At 35.0% G+C, this 18,233-nt stretch overlaps 1 protein-coding gene across 2 annotated transcripts; it reads left to right on the forward strand.

The window, feature by feature from the left end:
• Window positions 1-4,931: 4,931 nt before the first annotated feature.
• On the forward strand, window positions 4,932-17,294 carry LOC100645606 (J domain-containing protein). Of its 2 annotated transcripts, none has more exons than XM_012314632.3 (5): window positions 4,932-5,173; window positions 6,248-6,873; window positions 10,268-10,369; window positions 10,849-10,965; window positions 12,276-17,294. In XM_012314632.3, exons 2-5 carry the CDS (start codon window positions 6,790-6,792, stop codon window positions 12,453-12,455), a joined length of 483 nt encoding a protein of 160 aa, XP_012170022.2. In that variant the 5' UTR covers window positions 4,932-5,173; window positions 6,248-6,789; the 3' UTR covers window positions 12,456-17,294. The 2 variants fall into 2 exon arrangements, with proteins under 2 accessions (XP_012170022.2, XP_003399558.2); XM_003399510.4 differs by having other exon boundaries at window positions 4,935-5,173; window positions 12,231-17,294.
• The last annotated feature ends 939 nt before the right edge of the window (window positions 17,295-18,233 follow it).

Here is an 18,233-nt window from a genome sequence, read left to right on the forward strand (position 1 = left end):
ACAAGGCAAGAAAACGCAGTTACGTAGAAGATACAGGATGATTGCTAGTGGGAGAATAGCACAAACTTCTAGAATAAATTCTGTATAGACAATAGAAGTCCATTTATTAATACAAATGGGGGAGAATCAGTTATAATTGAAGCTCATGCATGTAACAAGAATTGATGATTTTTCGTTTAATGGAAATACAAATTTAGCAGAAATGCATTTAATCGACGGCAGTATAAGTTAAAATAGTACGTTGTATATACAAAAAAAAAAAAAAAAAAAAAAAAAAAAAAAAAAAAAAAAAAAAGAGAAAAGAAGACTCATAGAGAGCGGGCGAGAAAAGGATAGGCAGATGTGTTTAATTGCGAAAGGGAACGGTGCTCGAGTTTTAACGGAGAATTATATTGTTTGCTGTGGTAACTGTTGCTTGAATTATTTATGGACTTGGCGTACACCTCAATACTGTGGGGATGTCGAACTACGGATTAGGTTTGTTACGTGCCACTTGGAAACTCATATCGAGGAGCATACCTACTATAGATTATTTCAATAAGCTCATCTTACAAATATACGAAAGTAAGTTGTCAAACTTTACGACAAGATATTACTTTTTCCATAATAAAATCTACTAATTCGTTGACAAAGTAAGAACAATATAAGTAGAACGAAATAAAATAATCTCGTTATTTAAAGAAACGATGGTGATAGAAACTCGCGAAATAAAAATTTCTAAAATTTTATATTCACACATTAATGAAATTATCAAAGTAAGAGGAAAATCGTTATGCTAGTAAGTTATTAGATAATCGTCTTGAGAAGAAATTAAAAATAAAATAATTTAAAGGTGTGTCAATGATTTATGATTTATTAGGCGTTTGTATTCTTTCGCCTAACATCGTGTTCTTCTTCAACATGTAAAACAAGTGAATGAGAAACGGCTGTAGAGTCGTCCTTTCAAATTCGAAGAACCAATCTGGTCTGTTCGTGGCTCGTGCTGTCTCGTGCCACACGTTCAAACGTTGAAAAATGTGACCGCTTTTCATTCAGCTCGTCGATTTGCTAGAGCAGAATAGAAGGAAGAAAAGCATTTGGCTGACACGTGTTACGCACGTTGACTAGTCACCGAGGTTCCGGCACTTTCTGCCTCCTAAACCCGTCTTTTCATTTTCTCATGCGCTGTTGTATCACTAGTTATATATCACATTATTATACGAATGCTTGTTTATTGTTGTAAATCGTTGAAAAATTAACGATAGAAATTGTTTAATTATTCGAAAAATTTGCTCTGGGAAAATAATTTTTATTTCAGTATCTGGTTTGGGAGTTTCATGTCTTCGATCTTGTACTTTTTATTTCAAAGAGCGCACTGGATACTTCATATTTTCCATTCCAAAGAATATTCTGGAAATTTCATACATATTTTCTATTTCTTTTACTCTATTTTTATTACTATGTAGATTTTACATTTCTACTTCTTTTTCTTCCTTTCCTACCTATCTTTTATAATTCAGCTTCGAAGCACGGGAACAGAAAACAGATCCAAAAAATTCCTTGAACTTTCTTCACCCACGTGCCTTCTTCAAAGCATCGTATCATGCGACAAGGTCCACAGAACAGAATTCAAGCATCGTAAACAAAACCTGTCATCGTCGTTCTCTAGTCTTCCATTTCGATTCAGAAATATTCGTTTCTTATTAACGTTCGTTCTAATTTTCCTAGAAATCAAAGAACGGAAGTTACCAGAGAGAAATTCAGTGGACGAAGACGAAAAAACAAAGCGTCTGTCGAGGTCGTAGGAAGGCCGAAGGAAGCTCTTTCGAGCTTTCCTCGTTGAAAGCCTCTTCCTGAGACAATGGTCTTAACAGCTGTAAGCGAAGGTACCGATAATCAGCGGCGTCTTCGACGGAAGCAAGACGAATGCATAATGAGCTCACGCATTCAGTCACGTTTTAGTGTTCTCCTCTTCTTCTTCTGCTTCTTCCACTCTCGCACCATCATCCAACCAAGGGAATTTGAATTTCTAATGATGTACGAGCCTGGAGAAGATTATCCGCGAACGTACGTCGCCTTCTTTGGTTCTGCGAACGTATACGTTTTGTACTACCAATGAATTAAACTGGATAAAGGTAAATATTTTCTCTGATGAGATATCCTATACGATAGAATCTTCTATTGTCTTGGCTGAAATTCTTTTTCCTGGAGAGAATAATGATTTCTAAATGTTTAGGTTGATATTTTTGAAAGAAAGCCCTTTGCGTAAGAGGAGTTAAACTTTTTGGACTGATTCATCCTTGGACGATAGAAACTGTATCAATTCTGGTTTCTGTCTGAATATTTCACATTTTATCACTTTTTAAGTTGCGTTTACCTATTATTGTTCTGTATGAATGATTTTACTTTTTAAGCTAATTTAGTTAATTTTCAATCAATTCTACGGTCAATTGCTATAAGATAAAATATTTGATTCTTGTGAAGGTAAATATCCAGTATCTGATCAAGAAATAAAAGTTAAAGTATTTTTTATTTATTTGTTTTTTTAGAACAGAACCATGATAACGATTCAATTAACGAGATGAATTTGCACTATTTCTGACGTAGTAATCGAATTAATTCAAACGCTGTATCATTATAAAGAAGTCATCTCCCTCGCGCAGTTTCAGTCGCCTATAGGGCGACTATATTGCGATGTCCTAAGTTCTAAATTAAAGCAATTAGGGACACTGATTGAGCGCCACCGGTGGAGAAACGAATCATCGATTGACAATAAAATTATTCATACTTGCTTAGGGTATAGGAATTAGTATGAGGAAGAGCAGCTAATCCGGCAGTCAGGAGTCAACACTCGTGCGAATAGCATAGCATTCTATCCATCCCAATTATAGTCTCAATATATATTTCCTGTTACATGCTCTAAACCTTTATCATGCAATGTATTTAATTCCTTCTATTTCGAAATTTACCACTGACTGTTCATATCAGCGACCCCCCGATTGTTTTGAGCAGTATATTTGCACTAAATTCCAAGAAACGTGCATGTGTAAAATATGTGAATATTCTTTGACGCTTTCATTTTTATACATTCTATACAAAATATATAATACAACATAGGATTGCTAAAAAAATTCGAGCAAAACCTGTATATAAAATCTTTCTTGCCTTCTATTTCAAGCGTGCGTGCGATGATAAAATTGTACGTGTACGTACTGTGGCATTTTCATTTCTACACATATTGTATAAAATATTTGATACAACATTAAATTGATTGAAAAATTCGAACGAAATTTAAACATAAAATATTTCTTAAGTTTTCTCTAATATAGAATTTCAAACGAACAACAAATATTCTTCGTTACTCACACTTCCGTGCGTACAACCATGTGTGTACAATATTTGCACTTACACGTCGTTACGGTATATCAGGTTATCGAATGGAATACTGCGGTACTGGAAATGGACCGTGTAATGCAGACCATGTGCGGTAAAAACCCTATAACAGATTCACCTTTTGAAACGCTGACGTGCAATTAAGGCAGCCGAACGATGAACAAGTAGCGAAATAAGAGTCGTTCTACCGCGTGGACCACTATAAAACAGGGAAAATTAATTTTCGACCGAGGGATCGAGGGTAAAAATATAACCGTGCATCTTCAAAGGGTGAATATTCCGGTGAGTTCATGGGAGTTGGATGTTGAATGGAAAATTGAGAATGAAAAATATGTCGGTGCATAGATGGGTCTCTCAATAGCATGCAACCCGCTTTACGCGAAAGTATGCCGCGATGTTTGGTAGGTAGCGGTGGGTGGTAGGTCTCTGACTTTTCCTCAATTATACATTTTCAAATAATATTACAAAACAGTGAATACTTATGCAAATTCATATTTTTTACAAATATAATTTAAAGAAGTGGAATCCAGGCAGAGGATTGTTCTACTTAAATATTATTCTATAACAAGTATCATAGCTTGGATGTTTCATATATTTCTACGTATTATGTGCGTTTTATACATTTTGGTATCTTCAATTTTTATATAAATATTGCTAAAATGTATTTTTCATCGAGAGAATAAAATTTATTTTGTTAAAAAAAGATAAATCGAGTAATATTTTTAATGTTAATTTTTAATGTAAAATTCCAATTTACGGACTCGATTTTTTCTATTTCTTATTATATGTTTATCTTCGCTGTGATGCCGAAATCTGGCTTGGAGTTTCACTGTTTCCAAACTTTTCAAATAGATAGGTGCTGGGTTGTATCTCCGAGGTATTACAAGAGAAAATAAACCTTTTGCTGTAGCTAATCCGAAGAGTTTAAAATTTTTTCACGTCCTTGTTTTTATACTACAAACAGGATCTTTTCAACTCTAATAGAATTTAAATTAAAAACAAACGGATCATTTTCTTGTCTTTATTCCTTCAAAATTGTTCAAAGGCAGAATCCTTGTTACTTGAGAATCTTTCCACAGTTTCCTTTTCTTCACAATCTTTTTTATGCAATTTAATCTCTGTTAAAATTCCTTTATTCTTCTTAGTAAAATGTATACTTCTTTATTGGTATTTGTTAACACTTCCTTCACAATTCATCAACACATTGCCAAAGATCCCTTTCTCAAAACTTCGTTACTTTCAACTTCCCACATCCAAATGGACATAATCCACATATTGTAATCGTGTATAAATTAATAAAAAAAAAGTTTATCGCTTACTGAACATATTAAACGTCATTATCAAAAATACATTTTCCATCATTAAAGAGCATATCTTTCGTTCTCTGTTTCTTTTTTTCCATGTTGTAACAATCAATAGAGTCAGCGTTGATCGATCAGCTGTTGGCACGTGACCGAGATCGGGATCTGGATCACTCGGTCGGTAACGTTGCGAAGTGAGGTTCGAGGTTACGTAGCCGCAAGTGAAAGCCACAAGTCTCTGGAATCTCTGACAATCAAGGCGCAGTATGCGTGTACGTCGATTATAATCGTGAACGTTTCACGTGATCGTCTTACAAATTCATATATATATATACGACGAGTCTAATATAAAATACAAAATACAAACAGAAAGAAAGAGACAATACATCGAACCATTATTATGTGTTACATTAAACCAATTTTATGTGTATAAAAATCTTGAAAAAAGCAAAAGAAGAGTGCTCAAGGTTTTGGAACATCGATAAAATAGTTTATAAGAGGTAGATCACAACTAACAGTGACAATTAACATCTATTCTACTAACAACGCATCTATTAATGATTTTGATAGATTTGTCTGTATTAGTGTATGTAATCAAATTCTCGATTTTGTACAGTGGAATGTGACGTAACGTGCCACGACTACGATGAAAACGTAACACAGATTATCGAATTTGGCCCGGGGATATTAATTGATCGACATAAATCGTTCGTGTTAACGGTTTAGAAAGAATTACTAGTATTGCATAGGAACGGGTTAATTTTAACTTTCCTGTTACTTCCTGTGACTTCCTGTTACTTCAGAGTTGTTCGTTTCATTGCAACTGTGTATTTGAATCTGGAGTTAAAACAATTTTCAAGAAAAATATTACTTAAAGATTTGGTTACTATTCACGTTATCGTTTTACGATTTTTAATTCAAGTTACATATATAATCAATAATATACATTTATGTTGGTCGAAATACTTAGACGATCGTGTATTGTGACTTTGATCTTTATCGTTCTTCGTGCTTTTTAAGATGATTGTCTTAAAGTCAATCTTTATGAAATCTTCGGACTTTTTTCTTTCTGCACATTTAGTGCAGAAAGAATTAAAAGAATTAAAGTTGTTTAATCAAAATTAAACAATTGTGTCTACAATATACACCTTATCATTTGCCAATTCACTACAATATTATTATATCATTAAAATAAATTATTGTGGGAAAGAACAGGTTCTTAGTTCTTCTAGCTGCTTACTTGTCAATTTGCTAATATTATTATATAATTTATAAATTATTATACTCTGTATATCATATGTATATGATATGTAATGTATAATGTATAAGATGATATGTAATGTATAAGAGGATCTAGTCCTTTTATCAGAAAACCAATCAGTCCAAGTGGTCAATTGTTGATTTGTTGATATTGTTACATAATTAATAAATTATAGTATAAGAGGATCTAGTCCTTTTATCCGAAACCCAATCAGTCCAAGTGGTCAATTGTTGATTTGTTGATATTGTTACATAATTAATAAATTATAGTATAAGAGGATCCAATCCTTTTATCCGAAAACCAATTTGTCCAGGTGGTAGCCTCAGCCGGTAAACGAGAAATCTCGAGACGAAAATCATCCTCGGTTCCCCCTACAGGGAAGACTTAACCAGAGTGCGCAGGAGCTCCTTCCGGAGAGGGGGCGGCCCACGATCGACGGGAGGCTTTGTGAGCCACTGCTGAATTGCGCACACGCGCGGAATTTCCCGGGAATCGGGTTTTTCCGGGTCTCTAACACGGTTCTCCCTCGTTCGGCTCACTCGAGCGTCCGACGCGCGACACGGCAACAGGTGACGACCGGAGGCAGATTACCAGAATCTACCAAACCAGCGACAGCATCTACGGGCTAAGTGTCATCACGTTTTCTCAAGTGTCCACACGCGTCGCGTTCGAATCAAATACGCGCGTAAAAGAAAAAACAATTCCCTTCAGAAATTTCTCGATCTTTCGATTCGTTGACACGAAATTTTTAACTGGATAATTTTGACCTGATATCGTTGCTGTTGGACTTCAAAGAATCTTCGAAAGGAAGATTGGGGATCGTGAAAAAGGAAACGGAAGAACCAGCGAGGGAAAATGAGCGTCGAAGACGCCATCAATTATAAGCCCAGCGAGGAGGAGGATTACTATGCTCTGCTCTCGTGCGACGAGTCCTCGACGGTAAGACAAATTTTCTGAATTATTTTCGCGAGGGGTTGAATTCCAGAGATTTCGGTGGTTTTCTTCGTTTCCTTTGATTATTACTAGTGACAGGATTGCTCGTGGAATTGAGATTGAAATTCTTTGCGAAGGAGAGAATTGCTATGTTTCTCTTTCGCGTGACGAGTCTGCAACGCGACGGTAAGGCCTTGTTGGGCTCTTCGCGAAGTTTTTGACACTTGGTAAATGTTTTTATTATTCTTAGTAATGGCGATATCTGTGGCTGCTTTTTGAGAAAGGGTTGAGGCTGAAGTTTCTTAAGAAATGTATCGCTGTTTTCTTTCGTTTGATGAGCCTGCGACAGCAAACCAACTTTCGTGAATTTCTTTATGAAGAATTAAGTTACAAGGGTTTGTTTTTTATATTTAATGGTTTTTCTGATTTGTTTCGTTCAGTTTTTCCAGCTAATAGACTCTGTGTAACGATTTTCTTTGAAAAATGGTTGAAATTTAAGATTTTCACGTGTTTTCCGTTTCTATCTTTAAAGATTGATTTTTGGATTGTTGTTGAATTGTGTCATTCGGTATCTAGTTAATAGTAATATGAAAAATAACAGTAATTTATTAGTCAAACGAGGTTCTTCATTCTATAGAACATTTTAATTCCTAGCGTATCTATATTTTGTTATACGTGAATTTTCCGCTTTAAGAAGAATTCCATTTAACCAATCTCTTTCACTCTTTTAAAAATTTTCGACAAAATATCCAAAACAATGTCTTGTCCGCATACTAGCTGCTTTGTAACCTATGATCCAATTTACATAAACTATGAATATTTCATCATCCGCGTTATTTGTCAGATTCAATTAGATAGCACCTTGAAAAATAGAATTCAAAAACGACACGACTCGTACGGATCCGATTTCCCGACAATTAAACAATTTCCAATGTGAGCTATCTCTGGGCATATCGCGGCTTAAAGTTTCAGATTGCTGCACATTTATCTAATGGGACACATACGTATTTAATATACTTTCAGAAGTTATGCGGAATTAATTAGTTTCGCTGTCGGGAGCTCGTCACTGCAAGATAATTGCATCAGCATCGGGAACAACTTTAATTAGCGCTTTGGTTCAACTTCTCGATTAGTATCGATCGTCTGTCGATTGCCACTTCGTTTGACAAAAATATATTACACCGCGGCTCAATGGAAGTTGACAATACGATTACGATCCAATCCGTTTCGCGATTGATAATTTTGACTATGTGAAGTTCACGACAAGTTAAGATGAAAATGAAAATGTCTGATGTTTTCAACGATATAAGGATTTTTAATGGACGAGAAATTAAGAGCGTCAATAGTAGATTCATAGGCCAATAGTTGTAACTATAAAATAATTATTGCGTTTTCAAGTATCTGGTTGAAGTGTTTTTTCAGATGGAACTTTAGTAGTGTGTAGTTTCTTTACGGTATCGTGCATTTAATCAAAACAATTTATTTATTAGGTTTATAAGAATTATCGATTGTAGAATTAATAAATTCTTGGAATGAAACTGTTGTAGATTTTTTTAAACTAATTTGTGTATCAAGAAATTGTTTAGATGGAGTAGAGAATATGTTTGACTTCTCCAAAATGATAAATCTATGTTATCAACATGCATCATGACATTTTGCTTTATATAAACAAATTTAGCCGATATCCTATCTAAGTAATATCCTTATTATAAATTATTTTTCTATTATTCTATTATCATTGGTCTATAGTAAATTTCCTCTTTTATAAAAATTCAATAGATGATAATAGTTGCTAGTGCAGTTTCAACAATTATGTTTTATATAACACACATAATATGTGTATAAAGGTTTCCTATAGTAACTGCTGAAATATTTACACAGGCCAGTGTATTCACAACATTTACATTGCAACATTGCGATAAACCATGGGCTTTAAAAGTCAAAATCCTGCAAGAGAGGAAGAAGTAACTCAACCCCATGCAACAACCCCTAGGAAGATGATCTTTTCGCGTCGTTGGAATATCGACTAAACGTGAAAGCTTGTTCGATTATAATTCCCAGAGAAGTTGTCCAAGTAAACAAGCCATTTCCACGGCGCAAAGAGTCGATCAGCCTTCGATCCACGTCTCGTTCCATCGGTGAATATCATGTAAAAGTCATCATAGACCCTTTCTAAGGAATTATGTCAGCGTTCCACGCTTGTTTTCTCCTTATTCGTGCGTTCCTCGCGATCTATTAAAAATAAACGACGTTGTTTTAAATAAAACCCGAGGGTTAATAATGATCGTATTCGTCTGTTTGCCAACGGTCCGGCGGATCCATTAAGGAACTCTACGTCCATTAAGCGAATTCGTTAAATTGCCTGGCAAATATCAGTCGTCTTCATTAGCCAGGAAATCGACGAACGGAGGGTAAACAGCCCTTCCCGTGCCTCTTTCGATTATTATCATGATGTAAAACACCTGGGAAGGTGTCTGGAAATATTCATTGGCGTAACTTGGAAGAATGCACAATTTTATAGACTTGGTGTTCTTCTTTCTTTTTTTAAGGCTTTTTAATTGAAGAGTATAAGGAAAAAATTGGATATGTAGATGGCGGATTTTTACGTAAATTTATATTATTATATAAATAGATATTTGTTTTGTCTATTGGTGGATTTGGAAGAACGTTTAATCTGTTTGATACAGTGGCTCCTTTCGGAGAATATTTTTTCTGTTCTTTTTTAGATCCTCTTTAACTATAAGGAACAAATTTGTTAAGTAGACTGCTGATTTTTCTATTGAATTTCTACTTTAAGTATTTTATATATTTTTGTATATTGTACACATCTTGGATATATTTTTAAATTTAAAAATATGCAATCCGGCAATAAGTCGTGTTTTCCATTCTTTAGAATTCAACGCACTTTAAAATAATTCTATTCATTGATCAATATTCTGCAAATAGTCTGTCTGGCTGGTTTTTAGATTAAATATGCACGTGTTTTTACTATCCTTCTGAGTGATTCAGTTGTGACTTTGATATTTTCTATAAGACTTCTTTGTTCGAACAGGTTCTTAATTACGTTATACTGAAATACTCCAAGTAATATTAAAACTAGAAAATTCACAATGTTATAATAACAGAAAGAAAAGTCATTAAAAGATCATTTGGGGGATTCTAGTCTATTAGAAAATAAAATTACCTAGATTATCAGTGAAAATTGCGAATTTAATAATCCACGTGATCAGGAGCGTGAAGTTTAAATAAAGGATGTGTAATGAACCGTCCCCCTTACTGCTTCCTTCAAAGCCATCCCACACATCCTGTACGTCTTTTTTAAGGTCAATTAACCATGTGGTAACTTTCAACTTCTTCGAATTTTTTTCATCTAAAAGATTCTTAAAAATCTATATTCCAGGTGGAACAAATCACGGCAGAGTATAAGGTGCTGGCTCTTCAATATCATCCGGACAAGAACGAAGGTGATAAGGAAGCTGAACGGAAATTTCAGCAATTGCAGGTTTGTTTCCTCGGTCTATTCTCGTTTCTTTACTCGCATATGGTCGCAACGTGACTCATGAGGAAGTTGTTGCACGATTGCTCCATTTACGTTAATCTGCCTCGTCTTGACGATACGATCTAACCGATGTATAATCGTGTGATTGTGTAGTCCGTGAAATTTAAATAGCACGGTTGTAAGAGATTGATCGACAACTAAAATTCAAACTCTGTAAGCAAAGTTTTCTTCGTTTAGCATCTTTTACTTCGTTTTCACGAAGATTTCATTTCTTTAATTGTACCCATAAAAAAATGAATTCTGCATAAACGTCCGCAGTCTCACAATTATTTAAATTTAAAAATATGAATTTTATATAAACATACGTAGCCTAATAATAATAATTTATGTTTTAATTTACAACCATGCTATATCTGTTCCGTCTATCTGACTACACCTCCGTTTGATTGTGACCAAGGTAACGCGATTTCTTTTTGTCGCAGCACGCGAAAGAGGTTCTCTGTGACCCTGAGCAAAGGAGCAACTATGACAAATGGAGGCGTAGCGGGATCGCCATCAGCTACAAGCAATGGCTTGGAATGAAGGATCACGTGCATCAGGTGAGGAGAATTCGATGGGAGTTCTTCGGCGAAATTTTTGTTGCTCGGTGGCGAGCAATGCTTGGAAAATCGTGCGAGAAATTTCGTATCTCGTGGAAAGAAAAGAAACTGCGACGATGTTCTTGCGACATTGTAACTTCCATAGATAGAAAACTGGCACTGGAACTGACTATTGCAGTATCACGTAAAAAATATTGAACAAGTGATTAGAATGTCATGTTCTTTTATTTTTACTCAATTTGTACAGTAATTCGGGCTGGCTCGAACTGATTAAGATTGACTTGGACGATTTTGAGGGTACTATTTATATTCTTTTATTCGCGGGAATGGGAAAAGACCTTGGTTGCATTTGTCATATGTCCATGGGAACGGGCAGAGAGACCGGACACTACCTCGGTGGTCACTCATGATAAGGCGCTTAGAATTTGCTATCTTATCACATAGGCAGTCGAATTCTCCCGTGACAGCAGACTAGGGAAAATCTAGCAGAAATCTCCGAATTTGTAATTTAAGTCAGAGTTTGCATGCGAAGAAGTAAACGAGTAGATTCGTTTTCTCGTAGAGTTTGGGATTCTTACATTTGCTTTGAAAAATGTATTTACGTATATTTATTTCTTCGAATTTGGAGAGTTTTGTATAAAGGAAAATTTTGTCGAATTTACTTTCATGCTTCGAAGAAGAGTGTTTGAAAAATGAACTTTTATTAAATTTGTTTGATACGTAATATAATCCTTAATATTTTATATTTGACTTTTAGTCATGTTTTTCAATTATATGGAAACAGTTTGTCAGTGATTCAGAACTTTAGTAGCAGAAAGTTTTTATTAGAAATTTCTCGCACGACGTTATTACTTTTCCAACTAATACACCTGACATCATTTTCTGATTTTCCGTTCTATTCATCCTCCAAGCTCAACTAACTCAAAACTAACTATAACGCACAATTACCCATAACCCATATAACACACAAAATAACCCCACTATGACAACAATGGGTCATTTGCGATAGAGATCACATATTATAGCCAAACAAAATTTTTCCAATCAGATTTTAAACTTACTTTCACTATGTAAGCTTTCCAAAACGTTGTTCGATGCTCTCGATAAAATATCAAAATTAATCCAAACTGTGACCCATTCACAAGTGACCTATTTTGCTCACTCATTTCTAATCTTCCTAACAAAATAAAAAAGAAATATACATATATATAAAACAAAAGAAAAAAGCAAAAAGAATAAAGAAAGAGCACTCGAATACGCTATAGTCGATGCACTGGAGCATACCGAAGACGAAGGATCGCATGCTGCAGGACGCGGCCGCCGAATCTGCTGGTTCTCCTGGTCACACTAGCAAGGTGCAACCGGCGAACGCTCATAGAAGAGCTTCGGAGGGTGGCGCGAACATCTACTACGGTGCACGTCGTGACCTTGGCTGGGACTCGGAGGCGTCTAACGAGGTGGTAAACAAGTTCCGCAACTACGAGATCTAAAGGTGCGACGTCGTTCTCCAATTTCTGGTCGTCGTCTGGACCAACGATCGCTCGCTCTGTGTGTCTACCTTTTTTCTTTTTTTCTGCGAAGTATATCGAACGGAACAAACGGATGAGGCATCATAAGCAAACGTAATGAATTACGGATACACCGTCTCGTTGTGAATTTACCGCTCGTTGTTGTCCAACCGAGAGAACCTGAAGGAAGGATGTTGTTGAGTTTGAATTGAGATTTTGAGCGAAGATCATGTTTCTGTTATCGTTAACTTTGCAAAACGTTTGGTCCTTTTTTTTCTTTTTGTCATTGTTATTATTCGACTAGTATCGTTATTAAGAAAGAAGAATACTAATTTTACCATTGGGTGAGTTTTGTTGATTTTGAAGTGGATAAAGACTGTATTTATTGCAAGTGTTCGGAGGAAGATATTTGAAGATTCTAGTTCGTCTTTTAATATGTTAAATATGTACGATGCAGATTATCCATGGTCGAGAGCAGTTTCTGTTCAAGTCGGTAACGCTTTCTGCGAATATAAAATAAATAACGGCACGAGCTATCGACAGCAGACGCAGATTGAATGGAATATTATGCGAGAGTGGCAGGGAACGTGCCAAGATGGAGAACATACTCGATATGAAAACTGTGCGATCATCCAAGTGGATACTTTGTAATTTGATCGATCATACAGTATATGAATTTGCAAAGGCCGAAGTAAATACGCTGCAAATCTTCTTCTCTTGAAATTCTTATGACTATCGAAATTTAAAAAATTTCGATAATTAATTTCTATTGCCTACGTTTGAAAGATTTCACAATATTTAATTGGAATTCTTAATATTCACAACGATGAAATGCGAGTAATCGAGCAGGAATAAATTGAACAGCAAAAGTCGGCAACAAGTATACGATATAACATATCGATTCTGCTTTAGAGATCTTTTTACGGAAGAAGAAAGAGGGAAACCAGAGGGAAACTCGTTTAAAGTTCCAGACGAGAAAAGAGGATGCTCTCGAGGTTTCTCGAAAGAAGTGTCACATTTTTCTTATTTCCATTTCTTCCTTAAAGTTTTGTTTAAGTGTGACGAAACAGAGCGACAAGGAAGAGAAGAATATTGAAGAAAGCAAAAAGAAGAAATGAGGGCGAGAAAAATCGAAGGATTGGCTAGACGGTGCTTGAATGTCGTATCAAGAGAGAAGCTAAAATCCACGATTCCACGAAGGGATTCAAACGTAAGAAAATAACTCGTTGTTTCTACTATAACGTTACTCGCGATAGAATTTCCTTAAGTGGTCCAGTTCGAGCTGAATGTATTTCAGTTTTTAAATAATCCTAAGGAATAATGTAGAAATTTTGTTGCATTATAACATTCATATGTTTTTGAATTTTTTTACTTATTGAATTGGGAATAATAAGAGAATAATGTTGCTTTATTTTGGTGAAATTAATTGATGATAGATTGTCCTGATTTTTATTAACAATTCTTAACATTCACCTATCTCATTTATTTAAAATTAATTAGAATTAAAATACACAGTTGGTTTTTAAACCAGAATCTCATATATTCTGTGAAAAAATATCATCCTGATAAAAAGTATATACTTCGTTTTAAAGTATTTATTCATAAATTTTAAGAAAAATCAGTGACGAGAAATACAAAAATTCGAAGAAATTAGTCGAGAAACGTTCCTAATCTCAAGTTGCGAAGATAATTCAATTCAATTGACATTCCTTCGTATCACTCTTTGTAAAGTATGTACGATTTCCAAGGCAGTGATTTGTACCACTTAAGTAGTACTTCCATCGTCGAGTAGCTAGAAGAAAAAAAGTAACTCGTTGTTTCTACATTGAGTATTCTTCAATGGAACGCTTGAACAGTTTAGACGTCGAATCACAAAAGCTTCGTACGCGTGAATATCGAAATATATTCTGGATCTTTTCCAAGCGAAACATTGTTAGCTTTTGTGCCGTTGAAGATAAGATCGTCGAATAAACTGATTAAGCATAGTTATTCCATTGTTGAGCAAATCGATGACGGCGCACCTTGTACCTGTGTCAAACGCAAAGTATATATCGTTTTTTCTCGATCACAATTGGATGTTCGAAACCTTCACGATCCCATAGATCTCACGTCGTACTTTTCTGTAGTTAAATCAATCCTTTCGCTGAAAGAAAATATATCGAATAGACACTAATTTATTATTATGTGAGCCTTTAATACATAAATGTTCGTTAATAGAATTGCGAACGAGTCTTATTCATCTCGATCATATTCATTTTTGTCGGTCTCCCACCCTTCTTCTTTTACGTAAAATATTTTCCAATTAAATCTTAAAATATCACCAGGACCATACCGAAAAGAATTCATCGTCAAATATTGTCCTTTGCTTTCGATTAATCCACTTCGACGCAGACTGAAAACGGGAACAACGTACCAAAGCACGGAGGATCAACTTTGCGACGAACAATCTAAATTTTCGAGAGGAAACTCGATGGAATTAAAACGCTAGAGCTTCGATTTATCAATTTTCCCTCAGGCAATTTCTAAAAATGTCAGTAGTTTTAAAAAGTTACGCTTTATATCCACGTTATTTTACGTTCATTCATCAGCGAAAGGATTTAATAGCACTTTTGATTTATTATCAACAGACTGCGGATGTTTATGCATTTATGAGAAATTTAAACGCGAAAAAATGTATAGAACGTACATAATACGGAGAAATATAGTTCTTGACAAGAGATTTTACACTTCACGCTTCGTAATTTTCATGAAGTTTCTTTTATTTTGTTACAGCAGTTATATTCAAGACCATACAATTACGATATTAGTTAACGAAAACAATACACTTTTTACTCGTATACTCAACATCCCTGAATCGCATTTTTTATTGAAAATTATTTATTATTTTGAAGAAACTTTTAGCAATTCACATCGGCTGACAAAATATCCAAAATTTATTATAATATTTAGGTGATACAAGTCACTACCTAAGATCCATTTTTTCGCTTATATTCTCAAAAATTTGTATAAAAATCCACAGTCTAGTTATCATTCTCTCATCGTCGATAGAATCCCATCTCACTACAGCGAGTTACATTATTCGTTCGTACACTCTGTCTCAAGAGCAACCGGTCTCGTGATTTCTCGATTCATAGATTAAGTTTGGTTTTTCGTTTCAATCACCACGAATACGAATATATCGATAGCTAGTCGACGAGGAATTTTTCTAATGCACTTGAACGTCGTCGTTGCGTTCCGCGTAATTAAGGCACGTAGACGTAGAAGCTAATGATTGGTGGCCGAAAATAGCAGCAGTCGACTCATACGTATCGATGTGACCTTTCGATATTAGTATGTAAGGCTCCGAGGTACGGCTTAAAACGATCCTGTCTCCTCGAATTTATTTTCACCCGTGTCCAGATATCGTTTCTTTTCTTCTTTTTTATTTTATCCTTAGCTCACTCGAACTTTACATAGAATCGTTCGATCGGTCGTTTCGTCTGTGTGGATTTTCAAAACCGGACCGAGGATTCGGGAACGTAGATCGGTCGGAAAGCGGGGGAGGACGGGGGGGGGGATAAACGAGGAATCAAAAGTAGAGACAACGTATATCGATGGCAATGCTGCGAAATTTTTGCGATGAAAAACCGGAAACGTAGCGAGTGTACCGTTGTCGAGAGTACTTGAGTCGAATGACGCCACGCGCTATCGATCACGGACGAGGAAAAAATAAAACGAAGAAAAAGTGGTAAGGTAGGAGTCGCTGATCTATTTTATAAAGCAAGAAAACAAGGATTGCCCGAAAGAATGGGAAGGTTAAAAGAAAAATCGATAGTGCGTGTACGTGTTGAAGTTTAAAGATCAGAATCGGCTTCGTTCTCGAGTTTCTATGACGTAAAACACGTGTAATTATTTGTAAGGTAAAAGTAACGTCGAATCGTAAAAGGGAACCAACTATTAAATATAACATGAAAATAGAGAAAAAGAAAGGAAGTAAAAAAGAAATATATATATATAGTTGTCCAAAGTCGAGAACGAGAGATCGATCTTCGAGATCTCATCACACTACCCGTGTATCTGTCTTTAAAGAATGAGAGGAAAAGAAAAAAAACGGAACGATAAAGCAAATTTCGAAAATATTCTGTACGTGTGTTGTTTCCACATCTATATTTTTCTAGACGCGTCTCCGCGATTCCGCCTCGTGGAACACTGTACCTTCTATCGATTTATTATTTCCACGCGATCGACTTATCGATGGTATCGTGCATCCAGCCGAGGGCTGGGAGAAACCTGTCGTTCGATGAAAAGAAAAAAAAAAAAGAAGATACCGTGGGCACGGAATTTTTTTCGTGCTAAACGTTGCTACAGTTTTTACGGAGTATTCGATAAAAAATTGCTTGCTTTTTTAAGGTTCCTTTTCTTTTGTCTTAAATAGAAAGCTTAATGGAATATTTTGTAATTCACTCTAGTCTTTAGTCCTTCTTTTTTCCTTTGAGAATTTCACGAAGGTATACTTACGATCTTTTAAAATTGTAATACGATTAAATTTTATACGTTTCTAGGAAAAATATTATAATTATGTATGCCTCTCTTTGAAAATATGATTAATATAAGATATTAATAAAATGTAATTAAAGATGAAGGTATAAAGCGATGGTTTCTTCTCTCCTCGTAAACGCGCGAATCTCTGTTATGTACGTATAAATATACAAATAAATATACATACACACATATATATATAACGTATAAGATATATAAATATATTATAATCGTCACGCGCTGGACGACGCGACGATATGTATCTATGCGATTAAAGGTTCAATAAATGTGTTTAATTAAGAACAGTTTGCTTCGTACATTCGTTAACCCACAATATGAACATTCCTCCTTTTTGTAAATTCCGGTATTCCAACAAAATATATCATTTACGAGATATTTTATTAAATACTTAAAGTGACGTTTCGTATTTCGTTAAAAGATTAAAAAATTAGAAAATTTTAATTTTAATATTCTAATATCATCAAACTTCATAAGTATTTTCACATTAATACTTGAAAAATATTCTCCCAAATTATTTAAAATAAAAAAATCCATATCCCTAACTGAAACAAAGTTGCAAAATTAATCCTGAATTAATCTATTGTTTATTTGTTCGTTCGGAACATCAATACGAATTTTTAATTGCTTCTCATCGATACACGAGGAATAATATTCTTTTGTTAAGAAACATTCACTCTGTCATCCAATTTCGGATGTTTCTCTTTAATTTTTACTATTCATAATTAGAAACACCATTTGTTCTAATTCAGTGTCTTTTCACTTGCCACTAGTTCCTGATAAATAATTCTCTTCCAATCACTATTTAAAATATAGGAGTTTAATTCTGATTGTTAGAAACTCCTCAAACTTTTCACACAATCTAATATACACTTGCAAACGAATCACGAGTGATTTTTTCTTTCTCGAAATCCAAAGAAATCAGAGTGTAAATGTAATTTTCCAGCAAAGTAACAGGAGAACTAGAATTTAATTACGACAGTCGGGAACCCTCCAAACTTTCCAAACAGCACAATAATTCCAAACGAGTGGAGAATGATTTCCCAAATGCTTCGAAATCCAAAGAAATCAGACGGTGAATACAGCTTTCCAGCAAAGTAACCGGTGGATAGGAACTGAATTTCGACTGTCGGGAACTGTCCAAAGTTTCCATACAACGCAATAATTCCAGACGAGTCACGAGTGATGTCCCAAACTATTCTAAGTCCAAAGAGATCAGAGTGT

The sequence above is a fragment of the Bombus terrestris genome, chromosome 12 (genome assembly GCF_910591885.1).
Source record: "Bombus terrestris chromosome 12, iyBomTerr1.2, whole genome shotgun sequence".
Lineage (NCBI taxonomy): Eukaryota > Metazoa > Arthropoda > Insecta > Hymenoptera > Apidae > Bombus > Bombus terrestris.